General features: G+C 41.9%; 1 protein-coding gene across 1 annotated transcript; it reads left to right on the top strand.

Annotated features, from left to right (window-relative positions):
• Positions 1 to 224: 224 nt before the first annotated feature.
• NDUFB8 (NADH:ubiquinone oxidoreductase subunit B8) lies at positions 225 to 8,596 on the top strand. The gene is made up of 5 exons (XM_070751967.1): positions 225 to 384; positions 1,961 to 2,087; positions 3,489 to 3,588; positions 6,344 to 6,499; positions 8,254 to 8,596. The coding sequence occupies exons 1-5, from the start codon at positions 294 to 296 to the stop codon at positions 8,344 to 8,346; spliced, it is 567 nt and encodes a 188-aa protein (XP_070608068.1). The 5' UTR covers positions 225 to 293; the 3' UTR covers positions 8,347 to 8,596.
• The last annotated feature ends 13,356 nt before the right edge of the window (positions 8,597 to 21,952 follow it).

The raw sequence follows: 21,952 nt of genomic DNA, 5'->3' as shown, positions 1-21,952 counted from the left end.
GCCTAAGTCAAACACATAAAACAAACGCTCTGCAGGTGGCGAGGGCGGAACGAAGAGCGCGGGGAGGCGACACACATCCGGAACCGAAGAAGGAACATCGAGTCCCTTCAACACTCGGCTCCCCCTTCTGGCTCGGGAAGCGCAGTAGGGGCTTCGAGCGTCTGGCGCCCCCTTGCGGCGCAAGCCATTTCCGGGTCCGCCCTTGTGAGGCCAGCCGCTCTCTTTCAGGAAAACTCTCTGGCCAACCGGAAGTCCTCCAGCTGTCCATCCGGCGGCCGTCCTTGAGAGACGCGATGGCCGCCGCCGTTGCTCAGGGCCGCCTCCGCGCCCTCCTCCGCCCGCTCGCCTGGACGTTAGCCCCGGGAGGTGGCAGCCGGCGCCTGGGTCCGTGAGTCTCGGGTGGAGGAAGGGGGGGAGGGGCTTGCAGTTTGGCCTCTGGGAGGGGCCGGCCTCTGGGAGGGGGCTGGCGGGGGTCGCCTGGGCTCTTGGCGGACTTCAACTCCCATAATCCCTCAGCCGGCAAAGCTTCAGCGAAGTCTGGCTGAGGAATTCTGGGAGTTGAAGTCCGCCAAGGCTTATAATAGTGGATGGCTGAGAGCCTCTCGGTTTCTGGGCAGGGGGGATAAAAACCCGTGGTGTTTTGTTTGTTTTGTTTTTAATATTAAAAAATAGGATTTTTTTTTTTATATTGGATTTTAAAAAAATTTAAATAGGATTTTTTTTTTAATTAAATAGGATTTTTTAAAATTTAAATACGATTTCTTTAAACCCCCGTGTAATATTTTGAGTGTCTATGCGACGTTTCGGTGAAATCACATTCACCATCATCAGGCTGAAGTTGTAAGCTTCGTGCTGCTGTAAATATAGTTTATATATATATACTAAGCTTCCTTTCATACCGAATAAGAGCAAATTATTAATGTATGTTAAAAAGAATATACATATATTTTTTTTAACATACATTAATAATTTGCTTTTATTCGGTATGAAAGGAAGCTTAGTGACATAGCATAAATATAGATAAATATTCTGCAATATTTACCTTTTTGTAAATTCTATTTTCACTACAATTATATTAAAAGTAACCTCGATCATTGTCATTCGCAAACCAGTCTTAAATATCCCATCTGAATTTACTCTGAGATGAGTAGTGGATTCATGTATTCTGTTAATGCAAATTAAATAACATTATAGGTTTTTATTCCGTATTACCTTGTTGGTGTAGTCAGTAAAGGCAAAGAGAGACCCTGTTGTCTAGTCAGTGGTTAAGGCACCAGAGTAGAAAGCTGGAGACTCCGAGTTCTACAAGAATGGTGGAAGGTCTTAAGCATAAAATGTATCAGGAAAGACTTAATGGACTCAATCTGTATAGTCTGGAGGACAGAAGGAAAAGGGGGGACATGATCGAAACATTTAAATACGTTAAAGGGTTAAATAAGGTCCAGGAGGGAAGTGTTTTTAATAGGAAAGTGAACCCAAGAACAAGGGGACACAATCTGAAGTTAGTTGGGGGAAAGATCAAAAGCAACGTGAGAAAATATTATTTCACTGAAAGAGTAGTAGATGCTTGGAACAAACTTCCAGCAGACGTGGTTGGTCAATCCACAGTCACTGAATTGAAACATGCCTGGGATAAACATATATCCATTGTAAGATAAAATGCAGGAAATAGTATAAGGGCAGACTAGATGGACCAGGAGGTCTTTTTCTGCTGTCAATCTTCTATGTTTTTATGCTCTAGTCCTGCCTTTAGCCATGAAAGCTCATCTCAGTCCAACTCCTTTCAGAGGATGGTTGTTAATGCAGAAAATAGGAGGAGGGAGATGTGTTGGCTAGATGCACCACCTTGGTTTCTTTGTAAAACTCAGGATACGTATACAAATAATCCAGACTTTATCATTTGCACCGCATTTTTTTTTCTCTACGCTATCTTTTGAGTTCTTGCTCTTTCTGTTTGTAGCTGCGGATCTGCCCAGACATATGCTTCCGGGAGCCTACCCCAAGACTCCCGAAGAGGAAGCAGCGGCTGCAAAGAAATACAACCTGATACTGCAAGACTATAAGACCTATCCAGATGATGGTGTGGGGTAGGTTGCATTCGTATATCCAAGAAACCAGATATTGGACGGAAGATAGGAACCAATGTTGTGATTATTATTATTATTATTATTATTATTATTATTACTACTACTACTATTACTATTATTATTTATTAGATTTGTATGCCGCCCCTCTCCGAAGGGGATGTCAGGATTGTGACAGCCATTCAGTCTTGTCGGGGTTGAGCTTGTTGGGGTTGAGCTTTAGCCTGTTGACTCCCATCCAGACACTTACTTACTTACTTACTTACTTACTTACTTACTTACTTACTTACTTACTTACTTACTTACTTACTTACTTACTTATTGGATTTGTATGCTGCCCCTCTCCGGAGACTCGGGGCAGCTAACAGCAATAATAAGACAGCATACAATAATAATCCAATAGTAAAAATGATTAAAAACCCATTAATATAAAAAACCAAACATACCTGCAGACATACCATGTATAAAATTGTAAAGGCCTGGCGGCAGAGGTGGGTTTTAAGAAGTTTACGAAAGGTGAGGAGGGTGGGGGCAATTTTAATCTCTGGGGGGAGTTGGTTCCAGAGGGCCAGGGAGAAGGCTCTTCCCCTGGGTCCCGCCAAGTGACATTGTTTAGTTGACGGGACCTGGAGAAGGCCAACTCTGTGGGACCTAACCGGTCGCTGGGATTTGTGCGGCAGAAGGCGGTCCCTGAGATAATCTGGTCCGGTGCCATGAAGGGCTTTATAGGTCATAACCAACACTTTGAATTGTGACCGGAAACTGATCGGCAACCAATGCAGACTGCGGAGTGTTGATGTGACATGGGCATACCTGGGGAAGCCCATGACTGCTCTCGCAGCTGCATTCTGCACGATCTGAAGTTTCCGAACACTCTTCAAAGGTATCCCCATGTAGAGAGCATTGCAGTAGTCGAGCCTCGAGGTGATGAGGGCATGAGTGACCGTGAGCAGTGACTCCCGGTCCAGGTAGGGCCGCAACTATTTATTAGATTTGTATGCTGCCCCTCTCCGAAGGGGATATCAGGATTGTGACAGCCATTCAGCCTTGTTGGGGTTGAGCTTTAGCCTGTTGACTCCCATCCAGACCCTTACAGCTCCAAGACACCAGAACATCACTTCTACTGCTTCACTGAACTGACATGGGGTAGTTCCTTAATGGTGGGTTGCCAATCAGTCTCCGAACCCAATTCAAGGTGTTGGTTATTACCTTTAAAGCCCTAAATGGCTCGGGGCCTGACTACTTACAGGACCACCTCCTCCCTCAAACCTCATTACGGCCAGTAAGGGCCCACAGAGTTTGTTTGTTTGTTTTTTAACTTAAGCATTGCAAAGGTTTAGGGACAATTTGGGGTCCATAAAATGCTTGCCGATGGTCCAAAGCTCTCTTGTCGTCTCTTCGTAGTTGCGGGGACTATCCCAAACTCCCAGATAAATCTGCCCAAGAAAGAGATCCTTGGTACGAGTGGGATTTCCCTGAACTGAGGCGCAATTTTGGAGAACCGGTAAGAGGGAGAATTAATTTGGGGTCTGCCTATTTTTCAATTCAGTTTGTAATCCAGAATCCCACATTAAAAATCCCACATTTGCAGCAGCTGCCAAAACAGCCAACACAGTTCTGGGCTGCCTCAACAGAGGGAGAGAATCAAGACCACGCGAAGAGTTAATACAGGTGTATTATAAGTGTTATAAGGCCACACTGCATCCAGTTTGGTCGCCACAATGCAAAAAGGATGTTGAGAACCCAGGAAAGTAGCATTTAAAGTACGGAGTAGATGGCAGGAAGCGTGAAAGCAAGGAATATCAAAATGGGCCTCTATAAGAAGTGTAATAGGGTTAGAAATAAATGGGTATACAGTGTTCCCTCGATTTTCGCGGGTTCGAACTTTGCGAATAGCCTATACCACGGTTTTTCAAAAAATATAAATTAAAAAATACTTCCCGTTTTTTTCCCTATACCACGGTTTTTCCCACCCGATGACGTCATATGCCATCGCCAAACTAATAATTTTTGCAAATAAATAACAAAAATAATAATTATTGTTAATAAATAATTATGTTTATAAATATCAGGATCACTAAGTGTCTTATTCAATGGTGAGTACCAGTAATGGTGAGTAAATGGTTGCTAAGGGAATGGGAAATTGTAATTTAGGGGTTTAAAGTCTTAAGGGAAGGCTTGTGATACTGTCCATAGCCAAAAATGGTGTATTTACTTCTGCATCTCTACTTTGTGGAAATTTGACTTTCGCGGGCAGTCTTTGAACGCATCCCCTGCGGAAATCGAGGGAACACTGTAATCAAATAAAAGATTTATATAAAGAAGGGGGTGAATTAATGAAAATCAATGAGATAATACAAACAGGTGGACCCCAACATTGGTTAAGATGGAGTGAGCTAATAGATGAATAAAAACAGGTCTGAGAGAAAATAAAATAGATATAATTTTGAAATCTAGAGAGAAAGGATTAAGGGGACTAAAGCGATATATAAATTAATGACAGGTGATAAGAAATATATGCTGAATCAAATTAAGAATAAATGGAGTAAGGATTTTAATTTAACAGACGGAAGAGTAGAAGGAATAATGAGAGAGATGCAAAAAATTAAAATAGAGAAGTTTCAGGAAATGGAAAGGAAAATATATTTTAAATGGTATAGAAGTCCTGCCCAGTTGGCATATATGGTTGGGGGATTAAGCCCTAAATGCTGGCGTTGTGGTTCGTGCAGTGGTGTGGTACACACATCTCTGGTGGGAATGTGAGGAGATTCAAAAGTTCTGGACTTTAGTATTGAAAAATATAAATGGAATAGTTAAAAATGAATTGCGGGTAGGATGGGACATAATGGAAGGAGGTATTAGAGAAACTCAAGGAATGAAGACAGAAGAACAAGAAGTATTGAGGACTATGATAAAAGCTGCAACTATAGTATAGGGATGGAAGGATAAAAGTAAATGGACACTAAAACGATGGAACGGTTATATATTCCAACAAGTACAAATGGAAATAACTTACATTATCTCACTGAACTGTTCATGGGATGCAAAAGCTGAAAGGATAAGAAATAAAATGGAAACTTTATTTTGCATGGGTGGAAAGGGATAAGGCCAATGAAGGCATAAAGAAGAAATTGTCGAGAACTCTTATCTGGCTGGGGCTATGAATAAGAAAGAACTGGGGGAAGGGAGGGGGGCGGCTATGGGTGAAAAGCAAGAAAATTAAAATAAATATAGATAGATAGATAGATAGATAGGCAGGCAGGCAGGCAGGCAGGCAGGTAGGTAGGTAGATAGACAGACAGACAGGTCGGTAGGTAGGTAGAGGTAGGTAGGTAGGTAGAGGTAGGTAGATAGACAGACAGACAGGCAGATAGATAGATAGATAGATAGATAGATAGATAGATAGATAGATAGATAGATAGATAGGTAGGTAGGTAGGTAGGTAGGTAGGTAGGTAGATAGGTAGAAAGGTAGGTAGGTAGGTAGGTAGATAGGTAGATAGATATTCTATTTATTTATTAGATGTATTAGATATTATTTATTAGATAGATAGATAGATAGATATTCTATTTATTTATTAGATATTATTTATTAGATAGATAGATTGATAGATAGATAGATATTCTATTTATTTATTAGATTTATTAGATATTATTTGTTAGATAGATAGATAGATAGATAGATAGATAGATAGATAGATAGATAGATAGATATGGCACACGTTTTTTTGCTGAATTTGAAAATTAAGGGAGACTAGGATAGATATATAGATATATATTTTTAAAGGGTGTTGAGACTCTAGAAAAAGTGTAGAGAGGAGCAACAAAGATGACTAGGGGACCGGAGGCTAAAACACATGAAGAACGGTTGCAGGAATTGGGCATGGCTAGTTTGATGAAAAGAAGGACCAGGGGAGACATGAGGGCAGTCTTCTCAGGGGTTGCCCCAAAGAAGAAGGAGTCAACCTATTCTCCAAAGCACCTGAGGGTAGAACAAGAAGCAATGGGTGGAAACTAAACAAGGAGAGAAGCAACTAAGGAGAAATTTCCTAACTGTTAGAACAATTAACTTTTGCTTAGTGATCAGAGTTTTCAGAACTCAGAGAGAAGATTTATAAGCGAAATGGGGTGGTTGGATTTTTCTCTGGGAAACGACTGGTTGATAATATTCTCAGCAGCAACTTTGTATATAACAGTATAAATCTGTCGCTGCAATGTTTAATCCTGTCTCTTATCTTTTTTCTTTTTTTTTAAAATCAGTTGCACCGGAACTTCGATTTGTTTGTGCGGACACGGGTGGACACGTCTCCGACTCATGTTTCCTGGCATATCATGAAGAGGTATCTCTTTGGGTTTCTCGCCATCATGCTAGTCATGTCTATTCTGGGTGAAATCTTTCCTGCATACCAACCGGTGGTAAGTTCTGAATCCCCCCCCCTCCCTGAGAAATCTTGAATCCATGTGGTTGGGGAGAGCTGCAAAAAAAAAAACCCTGCCTCTAGATTTAAAACATTTTAATCAGATTACCTACGGGTCTGTGTGGAAATGTCTGACTTTTAATGATTGGGGATTTTAGATTTATTGTAACATAGACACATAGAAGATTGACGGCAGCAAAAGACCTCATGGTCCATCTAGTCTGCCCTTATACTATTTCCTGTATTTTATCTTAGGATGGATCTATGTTTATCCCAGGCATGTTTAAATTCAGTTCCTGTGGATTGACCAACCACGTCTGCTGGAATTTTGTTCCAAGCATCTACGACTCTTTCAGTCAAATAATATTTTTATCTTTCTCCCAACTAACCTCAGATTGTGCCCCCTTGTTCTTGTGTTCACTTTCCTATTAAAAACACTTCCCTCCTGAGCCTTATTTAACCCTTTAACATATTTAAATGTTTTGGATCATGACATCGTATTACATTGTTTTCTTTTATATGCTGTAAGCTGCCCTGAGTCCTCGGAGAGGGGCGACATATAAATCCAATAAATGAATGAATGAAATAATGAATGATCCAGTCAAGAAGAGATATTGTTAAAAGGGATAAAGCGAGAGACACCGTATATATAAGATGCACCTTTTTCCCCGCTAAAAGAGGGTGGTGTTGTCGGTGTGTCTTATACAGTACACTGAATACAGTGGTACCTCTACCTAAGAACGCCTCTATTTATGAACTGTTCTAGATAAAAACCGGGTGTTCAAGATTTTTTTGCCTCTTCTCAGAAACCATTCTCCACTTACAAATCCCAGCCTCTGAAACTGTAACCAGAAAAGGCAGGGAGAAGCCTCCATAGGGCCTCTTTAGGAATCTCCTGAGAGGAAACAGGGCCGGAAAAGGCGGGGAGAAGCTTCCGCGGGGCCTCTCTAGGAATCTCCTGGGCGGAAACAGGGCCAGAAAAGATGGGGAGAAGCCTCCATGGGGTGTCTCTAGGAATAGGGCCGGAAAAGATGGGGAGAAGCCTCCATGGGGCCTCTCTAGGAATCTCCTGGGAGGAAGCAGGGCCTGAAAAGGTGGGGAGAAGCCTCCGTGGGGCCGCTCTAGGAATCATCTGGGAGGAAACAGGGCCGGAAAAGGGGAGAAGCTTCCGTGGGGCCTCTCTAGGAATCTCCTGGGAGGAAACAGGGCCTGAAAATGTGGGGAGAGGCCTCCGTGGGGCCGCTCTAGGAATCTCCGGGGAGGAAACAGGTCCAGAAAAGGCGGGGAGAAGCTCTGTGGGGCGTCTCTGGGAATAGGGCCGGAAAAGATGGGGAGAAGCCTCCATGGGGCCTCTCTAGGAATCTCCTGGGAGGAAACAGGGCCTGAAAAGGCGGGGAGAAGCCTCCGTGGGGCCTCTCTAGGATTCTCCTGGGAGGAAACAGGGCCTCCCCCCTCCCTGCAGTTTCCCCAATCGCACGCCTTATTTGCTTTTACATTGATTCCTATGGGGAAAATTGCTGCTTCTTACAAACTTTTTCTACTTAAGAACCTGGTCACGGAACGAATGAAGTTCGTAAGTAGAGGCCCCACTGTACAGCCGTTTTAGGCCTCCCGAAATCCCACCCCCCTGCGTCCCATTTTTAAACCAAACTTATTCTGATTCTGGTGTATTTGCACCTCCTAGTATGAGATGCTGCGTTTTAAGCATTCCATGTTATTGATTGGTTTTTGCTGTGTCTCCTGTCATTTCAGATGCCAAAGCAGTTTCCTTACGATAAGGTCTATTTGGAGAACAGAGACTCCTCCGATACTGAGCCACTGTCACTGAAGCACTATGAGATGTGAAAGTATCCGGAGTTTCAAGAGGGGGGGGGGGTTGTCTTATTTTCTGACCTTGACATTATGTTTTACCTATGTCTTGTTTTAAAGGTCTTCATGGAAGAGCAAAGATTGTTCTTTCCAGGTGTAACTTGTATCCTATCACTTTGTTCATAAAGAGAGGAGAAAAATTACAAAATGATGGGTCCTTATGTATTGGGCGCGAGAAGTCTGAATTGCATAAGGAAACCAAAAAATAAATATAGTTATACACTGATGTGTGGGTTAATTGAGTTTTTCATTTGTTAATTCTTCCTAGAAGTGGGAATAATCACTGGGCTTCACTAAATATATAAGTCAGAAGTACAGTAATTTATGTTTGTGAATCCTCTTGAACTTTTACATATCTTTTACATATTTTATATATCCATCTTACAATGGATTTATGTTTATTCCAGGCATGTTTAAATTCAGTTAAAAACACTTCCCTCCTTAAATAAGGTTCAGGAGGGAAGTGTTTTTAATAGGAAAGTGAACACAAGAACAAGGGGACACAATCTGAAGTTAGTTGGGGGAAAGATCAAAAGCAACGTGAGAAAATATTATTTCACTGAAATAGTAGTAGATGCTTGGAACAAACTTCCAGCAGACATGGTTGGTAAATCCACAGTAACTGAATTTAAACATGCCTGGGATAAACATAGATCCATTGTAAGATAAAATACAGGAAATAGTATAAGGGCAGACTAGATGGACCAGGAGGTCTTTTTCTGCCGTCAGTCTTCTATGTTTCTATGTTTTAATATTTCTGCATCAGTATGTCCTAACATGTAATCAGACTTCCACATAACTCCTAAAACAAAACAAAAAAAGTAGCCAATTAAACAAATAAATCAAAATAATGAAAGAGAAGTCAAAAACAAAAATAAATAAGAATAAATACTTGTTTTTCTTTCTTTAAGTACAAATTGGTAGTATACAAAGATATAACAATGTTTATTTACACGATACTAGTAAGAGAGAAATGTTAGGACAGGGGACGGAAGGCACAATGGTGCACTTATGCACACATCTGAATCAAAAATAAAATTCCAATCCCATCTCAGGTGGTTATTATTACACCAATTGTATCCCTTCTATGTCTGAATTACATGTTGAGTGGTCAGCCTTTTCAATTATAATAAATTTAATTACTGGCTCTTCCCTTGATTGAGATAAAGCTAAAAGTTCAAGGTCCCCATCGTTGTTTTAAGTTTACAATGGATTGTTCTGAGCTTCATACATAACTCAAATAATCAGAATACTATTGAAATGGTTCCGGTAAGGGAGGAGGAATTCTTCTAAGTTCAAAGCTACCCTGATTGAAAAAGCTGAATAATTTTTCTCAGTATTGATCATATATGATCTCACTCTCAGCTAACAGGCGTATCCAGTTTCACATAGATTCCCCTAGGGTTTAATCGAATTAATTAAAGGGTAAATATGATGGTTTAAAAATCAACTAAAATTTTTCAAGACTATAGAATGGAAATTACAAATACGGTATTTTCTTACATTTATTACCACGATATAAATTTATAATTAAAAGGCTAAATTGCATCAGTTCGTTTAAATTGCTAACATTTAATATGACCGATAAGCAAAATTATGCGTAATCTGGTTTTGTATAGGTTTGAATTGGAAATTAATAGTCTTCTGCCTTTATGACGAAAGATCCAAAATTAAATACATGGAACACAATTTATCAGAATGAAGTTTTATATGAATTTGTCTCATGAATGAGAAACATTGGCTATAGGACAAATCCACATATTTCTTATTTATTTTTTTTATTTTTGAATGGTTGGTTGGTTGGTTGGTTGGTTGGTTGGTTGATTGATTGCAAAGTCGATATGGAAGCCAGGTTCACGTCACACCCATGTTACTAACTTAACCACTGTGGTTCACAATTGTGGCAGGAAAGGTCATGAAATGAAGTACAGTGTTCCCTTGATTTTCGCGGGGCATGCGTTCCGAGACTGCCCGCGAAAGTCGAATTTCCGCGAAGTAGAGATGCGGAAGTAAATACACTATTTTTGGCTATGAACAGTATCCCAAGCCTTCCCTGAACACTTTAAACCCCTAAACTGCAATTTCTCATTCCCTTAGCAACCATTCAGATTATTACTCTCCATGTTTATTTATTAAAGTTTATTTAAAAAAAATATTTATTAAAGGTGGACAAAAGTTTGGTAATGACGTATGATGTCATCGGGCGGAAAAAACTGGTATAGGGGAAAAACCCGCAAAGTATTTTTTAATTAATATTTTTGAAAAACCGTGGTATAGACTTTTCGCAAAGTTCGAACCCGCGAAAATCGAGGGACCACTGTACTTTCCACCCTTTGGTTGTGTGGTTTCATTTTTGCTGTTTTCAAAATAACAGGCCGTGTGGTGTCAAAATACCGCTCAGGTATGCTTTTCCTGTCCAGTAGAGGGCAGTATCACTCTCTTAGTATTGGTGCTTCCTTGGACTATTGTTTCTGAACCAAGACAGCTAGATAAAGAACGTAGCAGCGAAGCCGCCGCCTATTACACAGGTCAATCAATATTAATAAAAAATTTAAGGATACAAGCAACAAGTTACAGTCATACATAATCCCCTCAACACTGACAAACTATTTACTAAGTCTGCACTACTATCACTACCAGTTTTTTCTCATCATTCCTATCACCCATCTCCTCCCATTGACTATGACTGTAATCTATTGCTTGCATCCTTAAGATTTCTATTAATTAATTTATTTATTTTTATTTATTTTATGTATTAAATTTGTATGCCGCCCCTCTCCATAGACTCGGGGCGGCTCACAGCAGTGATAGAAACAATGTACAATACAAATCTAATAATACGAAGTTAAAAACCCATAATTTAAAAAAACATGCACACAACACACCATACATAAATTATATAGGCCTTGGGAAGATATTTCAATTCCCCCATGCCTGACGGCAGAGGTGGGTTTTGAGAAGTTTACGAAAGGCAAGGAGGGTGGGGGCAATTCTGATCTCTGAGGGGAGTTGGTTCCAGAGGGCCGGGGCCACCACAGAGAAGGCTCTTCCCCTGGGTCCCGCCAAATGACATTGTTTAGTCGACGGGACCCGGAGAAGGCCAACTCTGCGGGACCTAACTGGTCGCTGGGATTCGTGCGGCAGAAGGCAGTCCTGGAGATATTCAGGTCCGATGCCATGAAGGGCTTTATAGGTCATAACCAACACTTTGAATTGTGACCGAAAACTGATCGGCAACCAATGCGGACTGCGGAGTGTTGGTGAAACATGGGCATGCTTGGGAAAGCCCATGATTGCTCTCGCAGCTGCATTCTGCACGATCTAAAGTTTCCGAACCCTCTTCAAAGGTAGCCCCATGTAGAGACCATTACAGTAGTCAAACCTCGAGGTGATGAGGGCATGAGTGACTGTGAGCAGTGACTCCCGGTCCAAATAGGGCCGCAACTGGTGCACCAGGCGAACCTGGGCAAATGCCCCCCTCACCATAGCTGAAAGATGTTTCTCTAATGTGAGTTGTGGATCAAGGAGGACGCCCAAGTTGTGGACCTTCTCCGAGGGGGTCAATAATTCCCCCCCCCCAGGGTAATGGACGGAGAGATGGAATTGATTGTAATATTGAAATATTGATTGTTTACTCATTTATTTGTACCCTATGGCAATCATTAAGTGTTGTCCCTCCTGATTCTTGACAAATGTCTCTTGTCTTCTAGTGTACACTGAGAGCATCTGCACCAAAGACAAATTCCTTTGTGTAGCCAATCACACTTGGGCAATAAAGAATCCCTGTTCTATTCTAGGTGATAGTTTGAGATCCCACCGAGAGAAGTTAAAACCAATTAAAGATAGCAAAGGACCCTGCTTTGTACTAGCCAGGATTGCTAATCCTTCCTCCTCGTCCGGCTTCAAAACTGCCAGACTTGAATTAACCCCAAATCCATCCAATTCGGCACCAGATGTGGTCCCCGTCTCCTGTGTTACAAAAGGAGATCACATTTTGAAAAGTGCTCCAAGGAGGAGGGGGAAAGAAAAAAAGGGGATTGGTCTTTTGAGTAACCTACCCAGCCTGCAACTTACTCCAGGATAGCAAGGGGATTGAATAGGCATTTGAAAAGAGTCAATTGCCTGCTTTGAGATGGATGTTAATCAGGAGTTTTTGGCCTCTGTGCAGGAATGTGAGCCCACAACAAGTGGGTGACTTTTCTCAGATGGCTCCTCTCTGCATCTTGGCACCCAGAGAGGAGGATTAGTGTTCCCAGGTGGCTTATAAATTGTCCCTACGTCCGCGGATGGATTGCGCTCACTTTGGTCGGCAGCAATGGAACTTAGACGAAAGCCAGAGCAGGGGGGGGGAAACTTTGGGGGGAAAATTATCCTTTTTTTGCCCCCTTCCGTTCAGTGTTCCCTCTAATTTTTTGGGGGGGTGGGCGGAAAAGTATAGTGTCTGAGCGGCAGTCTCTTCGGGACTGGGCGGCACAGAAATAATAAATAGATAAATAAATAAATAAATAAACAAACAAACAAATAAATAAAAAACCCACCCTGTTTTGCCTTAGAGAATTTCAAAATAAAATACTGTCCTGTGTGTCTATAACAGTGAGCTCATAACAGGGCAACTCTATCAATATCAAAATGCCACTTAAATAGTTGAGCTAGTTTCAAACTAGATGTTGATTTTCTTTCTCTCTTCCTTACTCCCATTCTTTTTCTTTCTCTTTTCCTTCCTCTCTTTTTTCTATCTGTTTCTCTCTCTTCTTCTCTCTCTCCTTCCCTCTCACTCTTTCCCTCTCGGCTTCTGGGCAGGTGTGGAAAACTCTGAGTTGATGATGATTTTTAAGTGAGCGATTGCTCACTGCTCAGCTTAGAGGGAACTATGCTTCCGTTCCATCCGTGTGGCAGTAGTACAGATTATAGTTGTGTTAACATGTTATATTCGGTGGGTCTTAAGAGCCCTTTTGTAATAGAAACCTAGAAGACTGACGGCAAAAAAAGACCTCCTGGTCCATCTAGTCTGCCCTTATACTATATTTTGTATTTTATCTTAGGATGGATATATGTTTATCCCAGGTATGTTTAAATTCAGTTACTATGGATTTATCAACCATATCTGCTGGAAGTTTGTTCCAAGGATCTACTACTCTTTCAGTAAAATAATATTTTCTCATGTTGCTTTTGATCTTTCCCCCAACTAACTTCAGATTGTGTCCCCTTGTTCTTGTGTTCACTTTCCTATTAAAAACACTTCCCTCCTGGACCTTATTTAACCCTTTAACATATTTAAATGTATCGATCATGTCCCCCCTTTTCCTTCTGTCCTCCAGACTCTACAGTTTGAGTCCATGAAGTCTTTCCTGATACGTTTTATGCTTAAGACCTTCCACCATTCTTGTAGCCCGTCTTTGGACCTGTTCAATTTTGCAAATATCTTTTTGGCATGCCTTGATTTCTTTCTTTATTTTTTATTTGTTTGTTTTGTCAAGTACGAATTGGTGGTATATAATATTATTTATATAATAATAATAATAATGATAATGTTAATGATAATATATATATATATATATAATATAATTATATAATATTAATAATTATTATTGTTATTATTAATAATAATATTTATTTATCTCCAAGTCTACGGAGAAAGGGTGGCATACAAATCTAATAAATAATAATAATAATTTATATGCTGGCTGGGGAATTCTGGGAGTTGAACTCCAAATATCTTCAAGTTGCCAAGGTTGGGAAACACTGATGTACAAGATACTAGTAAGAGAGAAGCATGGGGACAGGGGACGGAAGGCACACTGGTGCACTTATGCACGGCCCTTACTGACCTCTTAGGAATCGGGAGAGGTCAACAGTGGACAGTCCAAGGGTAAAGTTTTGGGGGTTAGGTGATGATACTACAGAGTCCAGTAGTGAGTTCCATGCATCAACTACTCGGTTACTAAAGTCATATTTCCTGCAGTCGAGTTTGGAGCGGTTTTCTTTAAGTTTGTTTCTGTTGTATGCTCATGTGTTGTTGTGGTTGAAGCTGAAGTAGTCATTGACAGGAAGGACGTTGTAGCAGATGATTTTGTGGACTACGCTTAGGTCGGGTTTAAAGTGACGTAGTTCTACCCTTTCTAAACCTAGGATTGCAAGCCTAGTTGCATAGGGTATTCTGTTGTGAGTGGAGGAGTGGAGGGCTCTTCTGGTAAAGTGTCTCTGGACATTTTCTAGGCTGTTTATGTCCAAAATGCGGTGTGGGTTCCAGACAGATGAGCTGTATTCAAGGATCTTTATATTAAAAGTAGTGTGATCTTGAGAATGAACATTCTTGGAGTGTCTATACTCAATGATGGGTTCCTACGGGTATGGTCAGGTATGCAGAACCAGTAGAAAAATGTTGGTCAGTTACGCAGTGGGGGGGGGGTTGGTTTTTTTTGAGCAGTGTACATACCCAGAACCCAGAAGGGAAAAAAAGAAAAGAAAAAAAATCATTTTTTTTTCCTACCAGTTCTGCATACGTGACCAAAATTTTTCTACCAGTTCTGCGTACCTGACCGTACCCGTAGGAACCCATCACTGCCTATGACAATCATTGAGTGTTGTACTTCCTGATTCTTGAGAAATGTCTATTTTTCTTTTATGTACACTGAGAACATCTGCACCAAAGTCAAATTCCTTGTGTGTCCCATCACACTTGGCCAATAAAGAATTCTATTCTGATCTACTCTATTCTTTCTTATTCTATTCTATTCTATTCGCTAGAAGCTTGTGGACTTCCCTTCTGCCTGTAACACTGTAGGCTCACAATATGCAGCCCGAGGCTGGTGTGGGTGTCTCGGGCCTCCATTGAGCCAGCTGGGGATGTGAGCCATATCCTCACCCTCCACAGTGTCTCAAAATAAGAGGATGTCTTAAGAGTAGATGGAGGCTTTTCGGCTGGTTTTAAAGGCAGGAGGGGGCTGGCATTGTCCAACCCATTTGGGTTTGTAAAGGCACTTGCTCCGGGCACAATACCCAGCGCTCACTTCCATCGAGGGAACAGTGTGAGTCCGTGCGAAGTCCTTTCCCCAAGTTGTCTTTGAAGCAAGAGGCCATTGAAAGGAAGAAAGGCCTGAAGAGGGGATTAGTTTATTCAGCCGCTGTGAATTTCAGTGGGAGGTTGATGAACTCCCCAAAGCTTTGTTTAATTCCTTCCCCCTTATAAATGGCCCTGCTGGAGCGAGAGACCCACAGGACCAAACAAGGAAGAATCCCAAACAGCAGGGCGCTGTGTACTTGCCACAAGGACTTTTCCCAAACACTTTTTCGGAGAAGGTGTTGTGAAGAAAGGCCAGGGGGGATTAGCCTGAGAAATGGACTTCCCATCAACTCCGCGGAGGGGAGGGGAAGGACTCTTGGGGTTCTACACCCCCCCTCTCTCTTGCCCCCTCCAAGCCAGCTAAAGAGGTTTTGATTGGGAGCAGCTGGTTCTATGTTGGTGGGTATGAGCACGGCCACCTGGGGAGGCCAACGTAAATATTTCTCCTGGGAGGAATCCACCTTCATTAAGGGATGAATACATGGAAACAACCAATATCGGAGCACAATGGACGGCTGCTTCGGCCACTGGGAAAGTTGTTGCTCCGGGCGACCCTGGCTTGGCCCCAGCCTGCTGCGAGGGTCAACGTGGGGTGCAACTATTCGGCTCCACTTTAGCTGCAGAAACTCATCCCTCTAGCCCTCTAGGTTGTTTATTATTATTATTATTATTATTATTATTATTATTATTATTATTATTATTATTATTATTATTATTAGAAACATAGAAGATTGACGGCAGAAAAAGACCTCCTGGTCCATCCAGTTTGCCCTTATACTATTTCCTGTATTTTATCTTAGGATGGATCTATGTTCATCCCAGGCATGTTTCAATTCAGTTCCTGTGGATTGACCAACCACGTCTGCTGGAAGTTTGTTCCAAGCATCTACTACTCTTTCAGTCATAGAAACATAGAAGACTAACGGCAGAAAAAAACCTCATGGTCCATCTAGTCTGCCCTTATACTATTTCCTGTATTTTATCTTACAATGGATATATGTTTATCCCAGGCATGTTTAAATTCAGTTCCTGTGGATTGACCGACCACGTCTGCTGGAAGTTTGTTCCAAGCATCCACTACTCTTTCAGTCAAATAATATTTTCTCACGTTGCTTCTGATCTTTCCCCCAACTAACCTCAGATTGTGCCCCCTTGTTCTTGTGTTCACTTTCCTATTACAAACACTTCCCTCCCGAACCTTATTTAACCCTTGAACATATTGAGATGTTTCGATCACGTCTCCCCTTTCCCTTCTGTCCTCCAGACTCTACAGATGAAGTCCATGAAGTCTTTCCTGATCAGTTTGATGCTTGAGACCTTCCACCATTTTTGTAGCCCGTCTTTGGAGCCGTTCAGTTTTGTCAATATATTTTTATAGGTGAGGTCTCCAGCACAGTATTCCAAATGTGGTAATATTCCATACACAGCACTTAAATGAGATAAGTACCAGTGGTAGGTTGCTCCCATTTTGGATCAGTTCTTAGGACCGATAACAACAACGGCAGGAGGTTCTGCCCACTTTTGCACATACGCACAGGTGAACCGGTGGCAATCTAATTTAGAACCTACCACTGATAAGTACCTACATGGTTTAACTCAAAAATGGTGATAGTTCTCAACTTTTAAATCATTATCACACTATTGTTTACAATACTTGCTCTCAGATCCATAACTGCAATGTATATTCTTAATATGAGGGTTGCCCAGAAAGTAACACACCATATTTTTTTTCTCCAACAATTATTTATTGAACACAATGAAATTTACACTCAAGAAAGAATAATGTTTCTTCTACACTCCTTATTTTTCCATGTAATCTTTGTCCCATTCTATGTCATTCCTCCAGTGAGACATAAGGGCGTGTAGGCCCTGTTGGTACCCCTCCTTCTGGTCGCGGAGCCATTTCTGCACTGTGTGAATCACCTCTTCGTCATCCTCAAAATGCCTTCCGCGACTAACCGTATTGCTGTCGACTGCAGATTCTCCATAAACTGCACACAAACGTTTGTGAATATTCCCAATAGTTTCTTCCTCCGCAGTGAGAAACTCAATGACGATGCGCTGCTTGTAACGTCCATCACTTACAGAGGTCATTTTGAAACACTGCTGCAGCTACGCTATCTGTCTGAAGCAGGGGTCCCCAAACTTTTTACACAGGGGGCCAGTTCACTGTCCCTTGGACTGTTGGAGGGCTGGACTATAAAAAAAACTATGAATAAATCCCTATGCACACTGCACATACCTTAATTTAAAGTAAAAAAACAAAATGGGAATGTACTATTTAGAGGGGTGGAAGAAGTCTGGAATTCATATATGTTAATGTTTTGTTTTTTAATTTTCTTTTGTTAACATCTGATTGGCTATGCAAGGTTTCCTTGGTTTATAGAAAAATGTATAAAGAAAGAAGGAACCATTTTGGCATAATGATTAATAAGTTAGAAATATAATTGGTGTTGTACTTTTTGAAAGAACATTAAGGAGGGAATTTAATTAAAAGAAAAGTATGTACCTGGATGACAACATTAGAAAAAAAAACTTTTGCAACTTTTTTGATGATTGATATTAGTTACTAACAAAATACCGCATTTTGTTCATGGAAAATTAGATGGTACACTGTATTGTTTGAATGTAGGTTGAGAGAATTTTTTTAAAAAAAGTTTAGCCAAAACAAATTAGCAAACGATTTCTCTCTCACACACACACACACATACACTCTTTCTCTCATTTTCTTTCTCTCTCTTTCTCTCTTGCTTTCCTTTTCTCCCTTGCTATCTCTCTTTTCTCACTTTCTCTCTCTCTCCCTCTCTCTTTCTTTCTCTGTCTCTTGCTCTGTCTGTTGCTCTCTCTCTCACTTTCCCGCCCGAGGAACCCGCGGTGATGGCCGCCGGCTTGGGGGGAGGTGCCGGCGGTAGACACAGGTGGTGAGAGAAGGAAAGGAAGCCACGGTCACCTGTGCTCCTGTCACTCACCCGCGGGCCGGATAAATGGCCTCAGCAGGCCACATGCGGCCCCCGGGCCGTAGTTTGGGGACCGCTGGTCTGAAGAAATGCAAAATTTACACACGCACTCCTGACAATTCCAGTAACGTATATCTAAAGTTTCGCATTCGTACCAATGCTGTAGGCTGAGAAAAAAAATGTGGTGCATTACTTTCTGGGCGACCCTCGTATTTGTATTTAAAGCGTAACGCTAGGAATATTGATCCTTGGAGAAGAACGGAGTTAGCTGAGGATTCTCAGGGAAATCCTAGCGCACCACTAGCCCATGTTCAAGGTGTCCTGAAGAAGCCTGAGAGAGTGAGTCATGGGACCTGTAAATCAGAATATCTGAGACAGCAGCTGGTTAAGAAGGTCAAAGGCCACCTTGACATTTTCCAGCTAGAGTCTCTAAAACCTTTATTTCCACTGCACTGCCCTGCAGATGATCAAAGGGAAGAGCCCCAAAGCCTAGGATCTCCCCCAGAAAGGAAGGATTTTTCAAGTAGAATTCTTTGACTTCTTATACCCAAGAATTCACACCGAATATTAGCTAAGCCCATTTATTTGGGTGGGATTCTCTCCAGCCCACCTCCCCTCCATTATTTCGTAATACCTCTACTTAAGAACTTAATTTGTTCCGTGACCAGGTTCTTAAGTAGAAGCGATTTTTCCCAAAGGAATCAATGTAAAATAATGCGTGCAAACCCATTAGGGAAGAAATAAAAGCTCAGAATTTGGGTGGGAGGAGGAGGAGGAAGAAGAAGAGGAGGAGGACAGTCGCTGCCGAAGGAAGAAGGGGAGGGGAGGGGAATCAAAAAAATCCAAAACTTTAAGGCTTAAAAAAAAAGAGGGGCTCTGAGGTGGCGAGGAGGAGCATGTGCTTCCCATACATCTGGCGCGAGGCTGCCTCCCATGCACTGCGCCGGAGAGAAAAACCCAGGGGGAATGGCAGGAAACTGGCCGGGCCTTTGTGCCGCTCTCAAATTTCCTGGGAAATTTTTCCTGGCTCGGGTTCTTAAGTAGAAAATGGTTCTTAATAGAGGCAAAAAAAATCTTGAACACTCAGTTCTTATCTAGAAAAGTTCTTAAGTAGAGGTGTTCTTAGGTAGAGGTACCACTGTATTTGACAAATGTCGTGTTAGTTTTCCCTCATTTTCCAGAGACTTGAAGCTAAGCATTTTAAGTGAGGCTTCTGGTAGTCCCAACAGAGTCTCAGTACTGTACTGTAAGTATCTTAGTAGTATCAGCGGCAGCCAAAAAAGCCCATGCAATCCTAAATTGCATTAATAGACGGATACAGTCTAGGACGAGGAAGGTACTAATACCACCCTATAAAGTCTTAGTTAGACTAGACTTTGAGTATCACATCCAAGTTTGGACACCACAATATGAAAGAGACATTGAGATTCTGGAGAAAGTGCAGAAGAGAGCAACCAGGATGATTACAGGACTGGAGACTATAACATACGAAGAGCAGTTGCAGGAACTGGGCATGGTTAGTATATTGGAGAGAAGGACCAGGGGAGACATGATAGTGGACTTCCAATATCTCAGGGGTTGCCACAAAGAAGAAGGAGTCAACCTATTCTCCAAAGCACCTGAAGGTAGAACAAGAAGCAATGGGTGGAAACTAAACAAGGAGAGAAGCAACTTAGAACTAAGGAGAAATTTCCTGACAGTCAGAGCAATTAATCAGTGGAACAGCTTGCCTCCAGAAGCTGTGAATGCTCCAACACTGGAAGTTTTAAAGAAGATGTTGGATAACCATCTGTCTGAAGTAATGTAGGGTTTCCTGTCTAAGCAGAGGGTTGGACTAGAAGACCTCCAAGGTCCCTTCCAACTCTGTACTTCCAATACTTGAGGGATTGCCACAGAGACGAGGGGGGTCAGACTGTTTTCTGAGGCCAGACAAGGAACAACAGATGGAAACTGACCAAGGAGAGATTCAACCTGGAAATAAGGAGGAACTTTCTGACGGTGAGAGCCATCAACCAGTGGAACAGAAGTTGCCTGCAGAGGTTGTGAGAGCTGCAACATTGAGACTTTCAAGGGGAGATTGGACTGGCATTTGTCCACAATGGTGTAGGGTCCCCTGCTTGGGTAGGGGGTTTGACTAGAGGACCTGCAAGACCCTCTTCCTACTTCTAATCCTCCTATTGCAATATTGTCTGGGACAGTCCTCCTTTGTCGTATCTTTTTGCAAATGGATCAGAATCAATAATGCACCTCTACTAATGGCTAGCAACATGAGGGAGGGGGCATCATTGCCTTGCAAGATGTTGAGTGTGTTCTCACACTCTTAAGCTCAGCCGCTCTCCTAGAGGTGCTACAAAAGGGGCCGAGTCTGGACCACGATACTATAGCTGCAGTTTTACAGGCTCTTACTGGCTTGCAAGCTCTTTCGTTGTTACTCTCTCTGAATAAGGGTTTTTTTAAAAGCCCTGACCAGGGGACAAAATAATGTTCTGCAGATGACCAGGCTAGGATGCTAGCCAGATGAATATCTGGTAATCAGATTTGTTTCCCTATTTTCCACACCCAAAACTAAGGTGTGTCTTATACTCCGGCCTGTCTTATACTCATGAATCCCTACCAACAAATCAAAATACTTCTTAAATTCCTCAATGGTGGGTTTGTTTGTTTTTTAAAAAGATTCTAGCTGAATTTAATCGCCTTTCAGGAGTCTATTTTCAGACAAGGTGGGTGAGTGAGTGGGTTTTTTACTTTTGTTCAGTCTGTTTGCATGTCTTGATCAGGGAACAGCAAATGCTTGTGGGCTTCATTTGATCCTGGTCTTCAAGCAGCTATGGAGTCTACAAGGAGAAGACTATCTTCGAGGGTCGCCCAGAAGGTAATGCACCACTTTTTTTTTTCCAGTCTACAATAATGATACGAATGTGAAACTTTAGATATACATTATTGGAATTGTCAGTGGTGGTGTATAAATTTTGTGTTTCTTCAGACAGATGGCCGTGTTTTGAAACGGCGTCTGTAAGTGATGGACGTTACAAGCAGCGTGTCGTCATTGAATTTCTCACTGGAGAACGAAACTGTTGGGAACATTCACAAACGTTTGTGTACAGTTGATGTAGAATCTGCAGTCAACAGAAGTACGGTTAGTCGCTGGGCACAAGGGTGAGGCCATTAGAGGTGCAGAAATGGCTTTGTGACCAGAACAAGGAGGGGTACCGACAGGGCCTACACGCCCTTGTGTCTCGCTGGAGGAAGGCCATAGATCAGGAGATTACATGGAAAAATAGGGAAGTGTAGAAGAAACATCCTTCTTTCTTGTGTGTAAGTTTCATTGTGTTCAGTAAATAATTGTTGGAGGGGAAAAATGTGGTGCATTAATTTCTGGGCGGCCCTCGTAAGTCCACTCCTGACAGACTCATAGGCGAAATCTTTTCCAATCCTCCCTTTAGCTTTGAAGCTCAAACTCGTTCCATTAACAGTCTATCAGCTTGGGACTATGTTCATGTTTCCTGGAACCTCTGCAACCTTCTCCCAGTGGATTCTCCAAACTGGGGTTTAGAGACTAGAA

The sequence above is a fragment of the Erythrolamprus reginae genome, chromosome 5, assembly GCF_031021105.1.
Source record: "Erythrolamprus reginae isolate rEryReg1 chromosome 5, rEryReg1.hap1, whole genome shotgun sequence".
Taxonomy (NCBI): Eukaryota; Metazoa; Chordata; class Lepidosauria; order Squamata; family Dipsadidae; genus Erythrolamprus; species Erythrolamprus reginae.
This window is presented reverse-complemented; position numbering and strand designations above follow the sequence as displayed.

Excerpts from the sequence above, each read along its gene's own strand:
- NDUFB8 (XM_070751967.1), top strand. The coding sequence starts at position 294 with ATGGCCGCCGCCGTTGCTCAGGGCCGCCTCCGCGCCCTCCTCCGCCCG. Across the intron at positions 2,088-3,488 it reads TATCCAGATGATGGTGTGGG|TTGCGGGGACTATCCCAAAC; the intron begins GTAGGTTGCATT and ends GTCTCTTCGTAG. Across the intron at positions 3,589-6,343 it reads GGCGCAATTTTGGAGAACCG|TTGCACCGGAACTTCGATTT; the intron begins GTAAGAGGGAGA and ends TTTTAAAATCAG.